This window comes from Sturnira hondurensis, unplaced genomic scaffold (genome assembly GCF_014824575.4).
Source record: "Sturnira hondurensis isolate 20B ecotype Veracruz unplaced genomic scaffold, ASM1482457v3 Scaffold0021354, whole genome shotgun sequence".
In the NCBI taxonomy this organism is placed as follows: domain Eukaryota; kingdom Metazoa; phylum Chordata; class Mammalia; order Chiroptera; family Phyllostomidae; genus Sturnira; species Sturnira hondurensis.
The window spans coordinates 20,597,018-20,612,880 of NW_028093985.1; the positions used below are offsets into that span (position 1 = coordinate 20,597,018).

Consider the following 15,863-nt stretch of genomic DNA (forward strand, 5'->3'; position numbering starts at 1 on the left):
ACAGCCTCTGAGGAGCCTGTGACACTTGGCAAGCACAAGGAGGCACAGCCTAAGCCAAATTGCGGCAGCGGCCAGGGATGCGGAGAGGAGAGAGTAGGAGAGAGGCTGAGGCCACGGTTTGGAAGGGCTGCGGCCTTCGCTGCGAGAGTAACAGCAGCGGTGTGCACACTGAGCGAGGGATGAGGGAGCCAGTCCAGACGAGCCTCCCCCGGGGCTCACGGGGGGCCCCTAGTTGCTCCATCCCCAAGGTTTGCCAAGACTGCCCAGATTTGACATTGGAAACAATGGTGGCAAGGGGCTGGAGGCAAAGGCGCCAGGGCCGGGGAAGGGGTGGTTAAGGGAGCTTCCGCTTCTCCAGTCTAGCTCCCTCTGCCTAGACCAAGAACTCGAGCGGTGGCATCCCGCAGAGCCGCAGGTGTTGATTTAGGTCTAGCTCCGGCTAATGTTCTGATCACATTCTGCGGTGCCCAAGGACTCCGGCTTATCCAGCGCCAGGTTTTGTGATTCGCCGGCCTGTAGAGACCTCGCAGGAACTGCTAGCCCGATGATAGGTTCCCTAGCGCCCCGGCCTGCCTTCTGTCTCTTGGGGTACGCCCACTTGGGACCATTCTGTTGTGGGCCAGCAGCCTTGCGGAGACTGCCCACAGCGCCACCTCTTTCGAGTCTTGGTGAAGTGAGCCCCTGAAGCCTCTCTCCAGTTCGGGAGTGACCCTTCACCCGCAGGCGCCTGCTCTGCATTCAGATCTCTGTTACAGTGGCACCTCCCAGCAGTCCTGTCTTCACCAAGCCACCCGAATTAGCGCCCCACTCACTCTTCATCACATCACCCCGATTTGATGCTCAGCGGAGCAGTTATTTCAGCCTCGTGTATCTTCTGCGTTTGTTTATTGCCTGTTTCCGGAATGTCTGCTTCACGGGGCAACCATTGTGTTTTTCCACTGGGGTGCCGAGTTCTGGGCACCTAGGATGGTGCTGGCCAGGACACAGTAGGCCCTCGCGTTTGCTGAATGACTGAACAAGGGCCTGAAGAAACTGACAACCAGCTTTCCCGACGGGGGCGTGACTTGCTTACACCCGCCCTTGGGCCGGCCCTCCGCTCTAACCCGCTTCAACCCTTCCTCTCCCCCAGTTGGCTTCGGGCCTTGAGAAGCTTTTTCCTCTTTCTACCCTCACCTTTTCTGCTGCTGTTGTGAAAACCCGGAATGCCGGAGCCAATGAGCAGCGGAGCGGCGCCGCCCCTAGCAGCACCTCCCTATCATCACTCGGTGGCCGCGCTGGGCATGCTCAGTCTGCAGGGCCGCTTCAGCCCTCCGCGTAGGAAGCTGGGGCTCTCCGGCTGCAAGGAGCAGTGGCGGGGGGAAAATGGAGCCTTTCACCAGTGGTGAGTGGGCAGCCAGAGGGTCCGGGACCGGAGCTCTCTGGAGCCCAGAGGACTGTGGGCAATAGGAACCCGAGGGGTTGGGATGCAGTTGTTCCCACCACGGGTTTTCTGCGAGGGTTTGGGGGCGGGGAGGTGGGACTGGGGGGGAGGCAGCGGGAGGCTCGGGGGCAGGGGTCTGGCAGAGCCCACTGGGGGGCCGGGGGCTAGCGTGAAGGTTAACGCCGCCGCCGCCTTCCAGGGTTGGGAGGGGAGGCTTCGGGTGCGGCTGGACCCGATTCTCCGCTCAGCGGCCAGGTGGGCGAACGGCAAAGTTTGGGCTGCCGTGCGCAGAGGAGGGGGAAGTGGGAAAGTTGGCAGCACCGTTGCCCCATAAGGTGGTGTGCGTCACGGCCTCTGCCCCGCTAACTTGGGTGCTGCGCTGGGAGCTGTCCCCCTGTCCTTCAGCGAGGTGCCGGCGTGACTTTTCCTAATGGGACGGGTTGGGGTATGGAGCTTGCCGGTTAAATTATGGGAAAGAAGGGAACCTTGGGGAAAGGCTTGCCTCCCCGCTGCTCAGCGCCCGAGGAGGTGCCCGCCAGCACCGACTGTGACCCAGGTGCTGCGCTGGGCGTTCGAGCCTCCTTCCCCAGCTCCCGATAACACAGTTGTTCAGTGGGAGGCTCATTAGATATGGGGGGGGTGGGTGGGCATTAGGGTGATATCACAATGCGACTCGAGAGGAGAGTCAGAGTCGGAGCTTGTGGGATATCCTACAAGAGTCATGCCGTTTACTGAATGGAGAGAATAAATCCCGCCTTAGTTAAAAGGAGGGCTTTTGTTTGGAACAGAAGTGCCAGAGTTACAATATAAGGGTGAGATGCCTAACCTTTATGCAGCGTTGGTTATATGGATTCTGTTTGGGGATAGAAAGTAGGAAAACTGCCATCAAGGGATAATTCACACTTAAATAGAGAATTCATTTTCTAGTTGACATGTTTTCCTGCTCGTGGTTGGTTACTTCAGGTAGTTTGTCGTGTTAATAGAAGCCAAGTCTACCGCTGTTCTGGTGGGTCGCTGTCACCCAAGAGCCAGGCGTTGACCACTATACATCCCAAACACCATCCTGACTTTGTTGTGCTTCATTCAGGGGCTTGTGAACTGCTCATTATATCCTTCCTGTTTCTACTTCAGAGCGCTTTATTCTACTGCCATCTTCCTGTTTGTACTGTTTAATCAGGCTTAATGATGGCAAATGTAGTTCCGAATCTTCTTATTCAGGTTCTATTTGTAATCACGAAGGCTCTAAGAAGAGTCTGGTAAAGTTACTAAGTTACGGAAGAATGGGACAGAAAAGAACCTTGAAGACCATCTGCTACTTTAGTGTAATATATGTTTAATACAGATCATTAAATCCTTCCATATGACTCTTCCAAGGCTTTTTCTTTGTTCTAAGTAGAATACTTGGAGCGTCCATCTCTCTAGGATGTTAAATATGAAATTTCATTTAAATTTTTAAAAAGTTCCCGCAGCAAGGCCAAGTCATCCATTTGGTCAAGAGCGTGGCTGGCTGATTTTTGTGAACCCATGCCTACAGAATGAAAGTACATTCTCACGTCTTCAAATTGGAACCTCTTCTTGTCTCTTAGAACATGCTCCCCTAGATATGAACATTTACAAATTGCTACATTTGGGAAGGCAGTGGAAAAGTCCTACAGACGAGAACAAAAAAGAAGCAAACCTTCAACTTTAGTGTAGGAAACTGGATTTTTAATCCTTTCCTGTCTTCCAGATTTTCAATGTGTGCTAGAGATAGTTTGGCAATGCATCATTTTAGTTAATGTAAATCCTTTACCAGGGAGAATAGAAACTACATTTGAAATCACAAGAAATGAGCTCCTAGCAATTTGAGGTACTTTTCAGGTTTAAGGTGGACTGTTTTGTTTTTTTTTAATTTCAGAAATTTTGAAGAATAACTAGAATTTTCTAGTGTTTTCAAATAGGACATCTTTGTACTTAATCCTTTTGAGTATAAAGGATATGTAAATTTAATTCTTCTCCTGTAGGTCTGGGTATTCTGGTGCAGAGTATTTCATTATCCATAGAATTTATGATTGCAGGAATTGTCAAGCTTGGTATTGGCTTTTGTTTCAAATTCATGCTCTTTTAGTGAAATCTTCACTGCTGGTACTTTCTCATGTATCCTGTATATGGAAAGAGTTGTGAGAGCCTAACAAAGACAGTTTTAGTTTTAGGACCACATATCTTTCAGTTAAAAGCTTGTCAGTGGTTTTACCCTGTGCCCTACAAATTTGTAGAGAAGGCAAATTTAGTTTCTGTTTTGTCATTTTGGCTTTGAGTACTCATCTATTCTGGTAGGGCTTTCTGTACTTTGTTAAAACTTGCGGCTCCCGTGCTTCTTTTTTCTTGGGCCCTGCTCTTTGCCTGCTGATAATGTGAATATCCTATGTTAACCTGTCCAGATAACACTTCCTTAACCCATTTAATATACACATCTTCAGAAAAGGCTTATAAAAAGGGACCTTAGTGCCAGGAATTCCCATTTGGCTCAGGAGATATTTTTGGTCTTGGGGAAGGACTGCTATTATGTTGAAGACTGTATATATCTATACTGGTTTTGTACCTTTGTTGAATTTTGGGGGGGGTGGTAGGGGTGGGGCTGAGATGTGCTAGACCAGTACTCAAGAGTTTTAACAGTAACTGTTATGTCCTGCTATGCAGGTAGAGAGAGATGAAACTTAGAAAGTAGTGATTTATATATTATCAAAAAACAAACAAAAATGTAGCGGCAACTCTCTAGACCTTTAAATAGATTTACTGTTGTAGATTAAGTTATTGTTTGATGACTGTCAATCTTTATTTATTTGTCCTCCCTCATGCAATCAGGATTGGGGTATTTCAGAGTAACTTAAATTTTTGTTAAGGAATATAAACACCAGGGCTCACCCTCAGAATCTGATTGAGGAGGTCTGAGATTGTTAGGCCTAGGAATATGTGACTTCATTTTGAGGATGTTAAAATTACTCACCAGAAGGTAGCAGATTCAGGATTTGGAGGTGTATTGACAGAGAAGGACTTTTTATCCTTATGTGCTGTGTTGTATGTGTGTGTGTGTGCGTATTTTCCCCCTGTGCTTTGTAGGCCTAAAGGAAATATAGAGGGTAAAAAAGCATTGATATTTGAAGTCCCAAAACTGAAAACATAATTTAAATGGGTAGTTGTGTTTTTTTCATATGAACAAAGCCCCCAGAAATTTCTTTAGCACTACAGCCTGATGCATAATCTAACAGGGTGACTGGACTTTCCTGTCTTACAAAATTATTTTTGTTTTTGTTTCCAAATGCAATCCAATTGAAAGTATTTCCCAACTTCCATAATAGACAACAAACTAGATATTCATGGGTTGTAAAGCAGTATGAAATTGTGATTTCATCTTTTTATGTTATAAAATAATAATTGTCCTATAGCATACGTTTAAAAAAATTAGCATCATCTATCAAAAATGTGAGCTTACCACATTTTGTTTAAAAATGGAAGATAGGAGTTTTTCTCTCTGATAGAATGTAAATTAAGTTCTGTTCTTAATCCATCTGTTTTGTTTTTATTTTAGTTAATAAAAATAGGGACTATATAATAATTGAGTGTTAACACTTAATAGTCTAAGTTTGAGGCATTAAGTATAAACCAATTCAGCTTTTAACTGGGAAGCAGTGTTTGAAAATTTCTTTGCTTTACACAACCTCCAAAAAAGAGCGTCTTGAAACAAGATAAACAACATGGTTTAAATGCAGTTGAAACCAGTGATTATCATTTATCTGTAGATGATCCTTGAGAACTCAGCCTGAAAGATATATAACCAGAAAGATTGGTTATGAGGAAATTACCATATAAAAATAAGCAAGAGGTGATTTCCTCCTCAGTAATTCAGTCAGATAGCATTTTTTGAATCCCCATTACAAAGTAGAGTTTTGTGCTAAGCACAGTTATAAAAATCTCACAGACCTGTCATTAGATAATGCTAATCTCAGTGAGAGAAATGAAATGCAAGAATCTAACTCTGTTCTCATGCTGATATATATAAATGAAAAAGCAATAACAGTTTAAGACAGTTTTCTAATTATGAAATAATTGTACAGGGTTGTTTTTGTAACATGCTCATATAACATCTGTCACCAATAAGTTCACATTTCTGCTGTAAATATTCCTGTTAGGAAACAACAGCATTTTACCCTCTCTTTGAAAATGTTAGGAAATCTTAGGAGTTGGGATGGAGCTAGGTTAGACCCCTGCTTCCTGGCAGTCGAGGTGAGAATAGTGCAGACAAGTTCTGTAAATTTGTTACCTAACCTCTTGAAAACTGTAGGTAGCTGGAGGTGGCACAAATACTACTAAGCCTTTCCATAATACTAGTGAAGCAACATGAGAAAGTTTTTTTTCTTTTTTTAAAAAAATTGAATCAATAGACATGCACCTTTTCTGAGAGTTCATAGGAAGCAAGGATTGGAAATAGAAGGAAATTTTGAAGCCCTTGCGATAGTACAGTGCCTGTATATGTAGTGGCTTTTTCAGAGAAGGCTGCTTGCTGCCCTAGTGTTCCTGTGCAGTTGTTGTGACTGACAGTAAGAGTTCCTGTGTCAGTGCAAGAAGGGTCAGGATTCCTCTGTAACCTGATTCATTATTATAATCCATTTGCAATGGTCCCGGGAGGTCCTGTAGGACTTGGACTCAAAAGATTTTTTAGGGAAAATTTAGTATAATTAGTGATGAAGATGAAAGAAATGTAGAGATTTTAGGTAAAGGAGGAAGCTGATAGGCAGAGATTTTCAAAATAGTCATGTCTTGAGCTTTGCAAATCTGGTTCAGAAGGGAGCCTAGTTTGGAGAGCGAGACGCTGTTGTATAGGCTGAAAGGCAGAATCAAAGTTGGAAGGGGAGGTAGGTGGATCTGGTGGGACAAAATAAATTGTGGGGCAAGGGGAATGAATGAGTTGAGATTGGCATTTGGAGGCCCTGGAAGGAGATTGAAAACATTTGCCATGAGTTTAATCATACAATGTACTTCTTTCTTTCACAGTCAAAAATTCAATTACTTGTAAGTTAGGACTCTTCACTTTCATGAACATTTTAAATTTCAAGAAAAAAAGTACAAAGAGGACTGTAGAGCCATTGACCTTGTGGTACCATCCTGGTAGTAGTGACTGTTCTTTATTTCCTGGTTTTGCTTCACTTTTCTACGGATGCTTATGGTTGAATAATGACCCAAATAATTTTTTTAAACTCCAAGATTAGCATCTAGACTAGGAGGAAACCAGTTCTTTTGCCAAATAAAGAAAATTCAGGCTTCCAAAGGAGTTTGAAAAACAATGGAAAATCAAGTTCAACTGTAGAAGATCCTTTGAAGTTCTTTTCCTTTTAAGAGTGTTTTCCTTAATGAAGGTCTTCCTGGTCATCCCTCCCATGTATTTAAGAATGCAGTCACCAGAACAAAACTCAAGCTAATTATCTGGATTTCTGTAGGTTGGGGGACTGGGTGGTCCAGTCTTCTCTAATCCCCCCATACTTTGGGGGGAGGTCAAGGCAATGATCTGGGATGAAGGGGGTAAAAAGGTTTCCTGATGTTTCTGTGGGGAGAGCTTCATAAGCTGGGAGAACAGGAGAATGGGAAGTGTAGTGAGAGAATGGGTATCTCTGCGGGTTGGTTGTGCTCCTTTCCTTCCTGAGCCCGATGACCTGAACTGTGTGGTAATGTTTCCTAGACAACTATATCAGGTGTCATAGAGGAACTTGCTGGTGGGTGAGGACGCTTTGGTCATAGTATTGCTCACATCTGAAACTTAACAACATTTAAAACAGTTGTTAGAATATTTATCACCCCAACAGCATTACATTATCCCAAGTTTCTCTTTAGAGGAAAAATGCATGAAAGTTTGGGAGTGATTGAGTAGAGTAAGCAAATGTTTAAAACATCTTTAAGTTGCTTTTGGTTATGTGATTTGAAATCAGATGGCAGTGTAATCCTTGTCTAGTTTCTTCTTGTCCATAGCTGTCCAAAGGGCCTCAGTGGTTAAGTAAGGGAGGCTGCCGTGGCCCTTGCGGCATAGTGAGAGGAACTAGTGTGTCTGATTTATCAAGATCAAGTCCATGAGTTTGAGGTGTTTCCCCTTGTAAGTATTAGCAGTAGTTTTTCTGCTTTTAGAACTAAATGCTAAGTACCTAACCAACCCTTTGGGCATTGACATGTCCTTACGGTATCTAGATGGGGTGGCTAGCTTAAGAAAACAACTCAGACTGAGCATAGAGTATTGGGTGTTAGTGGGAATAAGAAATGTGTTGCTCTTTAAAACATCAGCCTCACTTCCATCTGCATCAATCCAGGCTAGTGAGGCTTGGTAATCTTCCAGTTGGAGGAAGCACACAGAAAAATAATTGAATGTAGAAAAGAGGGTGTAATACGAATGGATGTTAGATAAGAAATAGGGTATGTTGTGTTAGATACAAATAAGTTACCTTTGTTTGAGTTCAGTTGTTCATTGCAGTTGGCTACATAGTTCTGTTTTAATTAATTGCCAATTTGGGAAATACCACAGAGATAAAGACTTGAAGAATTCATGCATAGAAACTTTTCTTGGCAGATAATCAAATGACTGTGATGATTGGTAGAAAAAAATGTGGTTATAATCCAGAATTTTGGATAATCATCTCTATTTTTACAAAAGTGGGTTGATGATAAAGTGACCCTCTAATTAAGTTTTAACTTGATGGCAAAATATTTGCTATAGAGATTTAAGACTATCGCTTACTTGTGTTTTATCAGTCTGATAAGTCAGATGGAAAAGCATTTCAGAGAATTATCAGCAGAATAATGTTTTGTTCAAATCTCTCTGAGATCAAGTCTAGCAAATATATTTACTAATTGAACTACTTCCATGTAAGCATTTTGTATACATGAAAGGATGCTTAATAAATTTCTTTTGCAGCTCTCATTCAGTGATATTAATTTTCTGTTAAATTCCAGGTATTCATTATGCCTAATGCCATTTTTCATTTTAAATAAGGGATTATGGTAGATTAAGATTATTTTGAAATTATATTCAGGTAGTTGATGAAATTAAAAATAAACTTTTTAACTTTATATCTTTAAAAGATACTTGCCACTTTGTAGATTTGCTTGAGAGATTAAGGAGCATAAATATTTAGGCATTATTAACAATTACAATTGCTTTTTATAGCTGAATCTTTCTAAGAGGTACCATGAGGATTGTCTTGGATTGTGGGACCCATGTTATGAAGAAAGATTAAAAAAATATATTGTGAGCCCTGGCTGGTGTAGCTCAGTGGATTGAGTGTGGGCTGCAAACCGAAGGATCGCTGGCTCAATTCCCAGTCAGGGCACGTGCCTGGGTTGCAGGCCAAGTGTCCAGTGTGATGGTGGGGTGGGGGNAAGGAGCATAAATATTTAGGCATTATTAACAATTACAATTGCTTTTTATAGCTGAATCTTTCTAAGAGGTACCATGAGGATTGTCTTGGATTGTGGGACCCATGTTATGAAGAAAGATTAAAAAAATATATTGTGAGCCCTGGCTGGTGTAGCTCAGTGGATTGAGTGTGGGCTGCAAACCGAAGGATCGCTGCTGGCTCAATTCCCAGTCAGGGCACGTGCCTGGGTTGCAGGCCAAGTGTCCAGTGTGATGGTGGGGCGGGGGGTGGGGGGTGGGGGTGGTGGCACAGGAGAGGCAACCACACATTATGTTTCCCTTCTTCTCTTTCTCCCTCCCTTCCCCTCTTTCTAAAAATAAATAAATAAATAAATAAATAAAATATTTAAACTAAAAAAATGTTGTAAAAAAGTTTGATATAAATCTAAACATTAGGGTAAGTAATTTAGCCTAGGAAAGGAAAAGAAAATTGAAAATTAAGCTCAAATAACTTTAAGCTCAATTTCCCCTTATGACGATGTTGGCTAATTTTTAAATGGTGAAAAAAAATGTCTGATTAATATTATAATGATAAATATAAGGATAAGGAATACTGTTTGTATTCTTTAGTCTTTGGAATATTATGTTCCTCTTGTTAACTTGATGCTTTTTAGGTGTCCCCTAGCCAGAAATTTAACTAGAGTGTTTTTCCTGTAGGATCTACAGTGTGTTTGAATGCTGGTTTTTCAGTAGAAGTAAATGGTTTTTACTGGAGCTTTGTATATTATTGTGAATTTTATTTTTCTTTTGGCTCTACATCAAGTCCATTGTAGATAACAACCAGAGAAAATAAATACAGAAGTGTATATGTGTATGTGTGTGTGTGTGTGTATGTGTGTATATATATATATATATATATATATATAATTTATTTATTTATTGGAAGATACTATACAAAAAATGTTTTTAGCAAAGGAATGCTTTGAGCTCAATGCTATTTTATTGGAACCAGATAATACTAGGGTTTAAATCTACTTATGTTTTTTTCTTTATTCCCCCTTTTTTTGTGTTGAATTTCTCCCTTTTTAAATCATGCTAATAGTTTTTCTTCATCTCTTATTTTGTTCGCCAAGACTAAATATAGAACAAACCAAAATTAATGTTCCATGTCTTCTTGGAAAGTCAGGAGTTGGGGGTCAGAGAAAAGCATAGAGTGAATACTTTAGTGCAAATTCTTCTTACATACCATTTTAAACTGCTTCAATTAACAGGTGTTTATAAAATCTATTTTTGACATGTTCCTACTTACCTCTTTTTAAAGATATAATAGTTTTTTTTAAAGATACCTCCTCAAATAAATATATTAAAATACACATTAATTGTATGCTAACTTGTGCCAGGCTTTGTTCTTAAGGCTGTAGCACAAATATGAACACAGCGTGGTCCCTGTTTTTGAGGAGCTTATAGTCCCCCAGAATTAAGTTTTAAAAAAGGTATGTGAACACACAAAATAGTATATTCTCTTAAAAATGGTCAGGCTTCTTTAAGAAGCACGGGTCCCATACTATACCACTTTCCTTAGATACACTTGGTTTGGTACTTTTAGTGTTTCTTTGTTTTGGAGAACTATCCATGACAATGATAGGTCTGTCCATCTCACTCATTTTGATGACGGCTATGTAGTGTAACATAATATAGAAGCGCGATTTAGATGGTTACATTCAAATCCTGGCTCCTTACTACTAGCTCTGTGCTTCATAGCAAGATGTTCTACTATATTTAGTTAAAAGACTAAAAAAAATATGCACAGAAACTCAAACTTTTGTTGTTTTTAGCTGAGGTCTAAGATACATGGTAGTTTGACATACTCCAGCCATAGTGAGATTTTCAAAATTGGAAGACAAATGGTATTTCCTACATCTTGTCTCCTGAAGGCTTCGGGCCAGTATAGGAGGATTCTTTTCATTTCATATTTATTAACAATTATCATGTATTTGTAACACTTTCAGGGAAGTGTTGTGTAAGAGTAGAATAGAGGAGCTATTCATTTCTACAGTCAGTTTGATTCTGGCTTAGATGTGTTTTTCTGGTTCCTTTAAGCAAATGTAATATGCAACACCTCATTCATACAAGTAGAACTTGTTTCAGTCTTTAGATTAGGTATTAAATATATTTTGTCTGTTAGTTGGGGTTGAACTAGTTAGGAATTTAAGACCAAAAGAGGTAGTGTTAACATGAAGATACAGAATAAAGGTACTTCATTTACGGTTAACAAGGTGTGTATTTCATAGGCATTAGGAATGCAAACAAACATGTCTGTGTTAAAATTTATACCTATTTTGCTATGTTTCCTCACAGGAAGTGTAATAAGGAGCTAGTTTTACTAGTGAATTTGTATGTCTGCTAGTGTCTGTGACAGCCTTATTTATTATTATTATTTTTACAGAAGATTGTAACTTGGCAGCAGCTTTTGGCTCTGAGAATCTGTTATGAATCATGGCAATTTAGCTCCTTACCTTCACCCTGCCAGGAGTCTCCAGAACTTCTTTTTCCCTCACAGAGATAATATTTTCAACTTTTAAAACATATCAGGTAGTGATTTTGACCAAATGGCAAGATGAACTGTCTATATGGAAGGATTGCATGGGAACAAAGTAGAGGCATTTCTCATCTTGGGCCAGAATTATTCCTAGGAAGCCTTAGGATTGAGAAGAGAGTGATTTCCTACAGGAATAAATTATTGGAGTCCACTTTTCTGCCCAGAGATGCTCAAAGAAGAACTAATGGTACTTTATGAAAGCATGGGTATCACTTTTTAGGACTCCGTTTTCTAAATGGTTAACAACACATTTTGAGTTCTAAATAAAGAATGTACATGCTTGTTCAGCCAAAAACCATCAATTACACACAACAAATAAAAGTACAGCTCTCTTATATTTGGGTGCTACTAGAGTTGCCACCGAACACAGTGTTTACGTATGTTAGATGCTCAATAAATGTTATCTGAGATTACTGTTACTTCAAATAACTTGGAAACATTTAAATAACAATATTATTTTGTTTCTTTTCCTTTAATTTAGAGATTTTTCTTTTTTTCCTAAGTAAAGTTGAATTTCAATGCTTTTTTTTTCTATAAATTTTTCTATGGCAAATAGAGTAATTCCAAATTGCCTTTTGGTGGGATATTCGTAGGAGTGTTCATTTACCTTCCCTTTTCACTGAAATGCATGTTGAGTGCTTGCTGTGTTTCAGACACAGCAAGTGCTTAGTATAGCACTACGTTAAGGCATGGTCTCAGTGTGTGAGGGGAAAAAGATGATGGGTAAGGGGAAGCAGTCTCTTACTTGGAAGCGTTTTCAAAATCAAAATTAAAGGATGACCTCACATTTTCCTCCTTCCTTCATTGCTAGAGAGTTGCTGTGCCTTTGAGACCAGAGTGGGGCAGTTAAATCAATGTCTCGTCCAGCAGTACTATAGGGCCTCTGGCTGACCTAGTATTGGGGTACTTTTGCTCTTCATTAAAAAGACACAAAAACAGTTCCCAAGTTAATTAGATTAAACTTTTAAAAAGTAAGTTTTTATATCCCAGAGTTGATAAGAAGGCGTGAATTGGTCATACATAAGCATTCATGTGGCCTTATGGGAAGAGTACAGGAGGCAAGGCCACATCATTGCTGTCAATTGGGCAGAGTCATTGAGAGGCAAGATTCTCTATTAGTTGATACAACAGGGTACTAATAATATAAGTTAGTTACAGTATGAGCAGGAATGTGAAAGCATGAAACTAACCAGGATGAAACAATGTAGATGTTTCTGTTCTAATGTTAAAGGATAAAAATTAAATGACATTTGGAGAAGAACATAACCAATACAATTCTTTAGTGGCCACATAGTATAAATTATGGTGTGTGAACTGCAAAGACATTAATTTAATATCATCTTTCTTTAAAAAAAACCCCCTCCATTTTCCCCCTTTTACTCAGTATATTTATGGAGTACTTACATGAAAACAGAATATAAGTAGTGTATTAATCAGCTCAGGTTTCCATAACATAATACCATGGACTGACCAGGTTGGGTGGCTTAAACAACAGTAAGTTTATTTCCTTACATTTGTGGTATGGAGGTTAGGTATTCAAGATCAAGGTGTGGGTCATGGTTGGTGTCTGGTAAGAGCTCTCTTTCTGGCTTGCAGATGGCCGCCTTCCTGCTATGACCTCACATGCCTTTCCACCATGCTTGCAGAGAGAGCTGTGGCGTCTCAGATGCCTCTGGTAGGAACATCAGTCCTATCAGCCTTACCCTTGTGACCTCATTTTAACCTTAATTATGTCCCTAAAGGCCCCTGTGTCCAAATAGTCACATTGGGGGCTAGTGCTTAGACATAAATTTTTTTTGGTGGGGGCAGGGCACTCAGCTCAGTCCATAACTGGCAGCCTTCAATTTGGATGATTTGTTTACCTTATAATAAAGAAGATTGTGGTTTTTTCATAAAAACAAATTATTGGAGTCCACATTCCTATCTGAGAATGCTCAAAAGAGCATATATGGCTAACTTAAGTTCAGTAATTTTTTTTGCACACCGAGGTTCCTTCCTGCCCAACTAGAGAGTGATTCAGATCTATATTCTTTTTTCTTACCTTATGTATTTATATACTTTTTCAAACAATACGCTGAAACTTCTATTCTTGAATCAAGATATCTGGAGGGTTCGGTAATTTTTTCTTTATCTTTGAAGGCAGAATTATGCTTCTCAAACTTTTTGGTCCCAGGATGCCTTTTATACTCTTCAAAAGTATTGTGGACCCCTAAAAGCTTTTGTTTATGTGGACTATATTTCTAGATGTTTAGTAAGTTCGAAGTTAACACTGAAACAATTTTTATAATATTAGTTTACTTCATAATAACAATAAAAACCTTTTACACGTCAAATAATATTTTAGTGAAGAACTGTTTTCCAAAACAAATCAATTATTCAAAGGCATTATTTTACATTGTCGCAAATCTCTTTAATGTCTGGATTTAAAATACATGACAACTAGATTTTCAGCTTTGCTTCTGCAGTCTGTCATATTACATGTAATGCACCCATGTATAACTCCACTGAATACTCATGAGAGAATGGTAATGAAAATTTCAAATAACCTCTTACTAAGAAAGTAGTTTTAACCTCCAAGACTGGCTGAAGGTGCATTAGGGATTCTCAGGGTACCCATTCCATGTCTTCACAACTATTACATTAAACATTTCATCTGCCTTTTATAGGAATTGGAGGGGAATACCCCAGCAAGTAGAAAATGGAACTGTGGAAATTAGGCAGCAGGTTTCTTAAGACAGATCTAGGTCACAGGAGAAGGAAATGTTCTAGCCAGGCATCTCTGACAAACCGTGTATCAGGTGCCGTGGTTATTTGAGGGCTCTACTTTGAACCCTTGGTTATTTGAGGATTCTATTTTGAAGTTATTTATTTCAGCCCTGGATAGTTCTAAACTAGAGTGGACACAAAATTTTAGAATGCTTTTTAATTACCTTAAGAAAGAGGGTTGGACTTTATCTATTTTGTATTAAAAGCTGAAGAGTTTTCATTCAACCTTCTGCCCCTCTTTCCCCAACCCCCTTCCTCCAACATACACATAATATGATTGCATCATTTAACTTCTTAGCCCTTTAGTGGTTTCTTAGACTTGTCTTAATTTTTAATGAATTAAAGGCCTGCCTGGTTTAATTCAATTGTTTGTTTGTTTGTTTTTTTACTATTTGTCCTGATGTGTGAAGTGCAGAATGATATAAAACCCTCTGTCCCATGTATCTTTTTAAGAAAACTAGAATGAACCCTCTTTCCCTTCCTGTGGTATTTGGGTCCAAATGACTAGTATTGGTCTACTTAAAACTGTTTTTCCCCTTAAAAAGATATCTGCACCCTCATGTTCATAGCAGCATTATTTATATCAGCCAAGACATGAAAACAACTTAAGTGCCTGTTGATGGATGAATGGATAAAGAAGTTGTGGTACATACATGCAATGGGATATTACTCAGCCTTTAAAAAACAAGGAAATCCTTGCTCTGGCCAGGTGGCTCCATTGGTTGGACCATCATCCTGCATACCAAAAGGATGTTGGTTCGATCCCCAGTCAGGGTACATACCTAGGTTGTGGGTTCAATCTGCAATTAGGGCACATACTGGAGGCAACTGATTGATGTTTCTCTCTTACATTGGTGTTTCTCTCTCTCTCCCTCACCAACCCCCACCCTGTTCTCTTCCTCTCTAAAATAAATAAAAATACCCTTGGGTGAGGGTTTAAAAAAAAGAGAAAATCCTACAATTTGTTACAACATGGATGGACCTTGGAGGATTCGTGCTAAGTGAAATAAATCAGAAAAAGACAAATACTGTATTTGTCTTATATGTGGAATCTAAACAAACAAACACAAAACCCCAAACATTAAAAACCAACAAACACATAGAAAATGAAGACAGATTTGTGGTTACCAGAAGCAGGGTGTGGGGAGAGGGGCGGGTGATCAAAAAGTACAAAATTCCAGTTGCAGGATGAATTAGTACTAGGGATGTAATGAACACATGATGACTAGTGAACACTGCTGTAGGATATCTGGTGAAGTTGTAGAGCAGATCCTGGGAGTTCTCATCGCAAGGAGCAATTTGTTATTGCATCTATCCATATATGAGGTGATGGCTGTTAACTAAATGTATGTGGTAATCATTTCACAATACTCTAGGTAAATCAAGCCATATGCTTTCCACCTTAAACTTATACAGTGATGTAGGTCAGTTATAAGTTCAGTTAACTGAATTAATGTTCTGTAAAAGTAGGTCATATACCCAACCATCCTAATCCATACATTTAAAGTACCTTGAGATACTAACAGAATTAGCTCTTCACTTTGTTGTTCATAGTAAGTGTCAGGAACACTTTGGAACAGAAGACCATTTATGGTTCCTTTGTGTGAGTTAACAAAAAGTAATTGTGGAACAAAGGACTGGAGCCTGGCATGGGATGTGCAGTAGTTGTTCAAATGAATAAGGCTTGCAAATTGGCCTTGGTG

The 15,863-nt window shown here is 39.8% G+C and overlaps 1 protein-coding gene across 1 annotated transcript in view; it reads left to right on the plus strand.

Moving 5' to 3' along the window:
* Window positions 1-1,180: 1,180 nt before the first annotated feature.
* LNPEP (leucyl and cystinyl aminopeptidase) overlaps window positions 1,181-15,863 on the plus strand; it is an 89,414-nt gene continuing 74,731 nt past the window's right edge. The window contains exon 1 of the mRNA XM_037032401.1: window positions 1,181-1,381. Coding sequence (XP_036888296.1) covers window positions 1,363-1,381 — 19 coding nt within the window. The 5' untranslated portion in view covers window positions 1,181-1,362. The remainder of the gene's footprint in view (window positions 1,382-15,863) is intronic.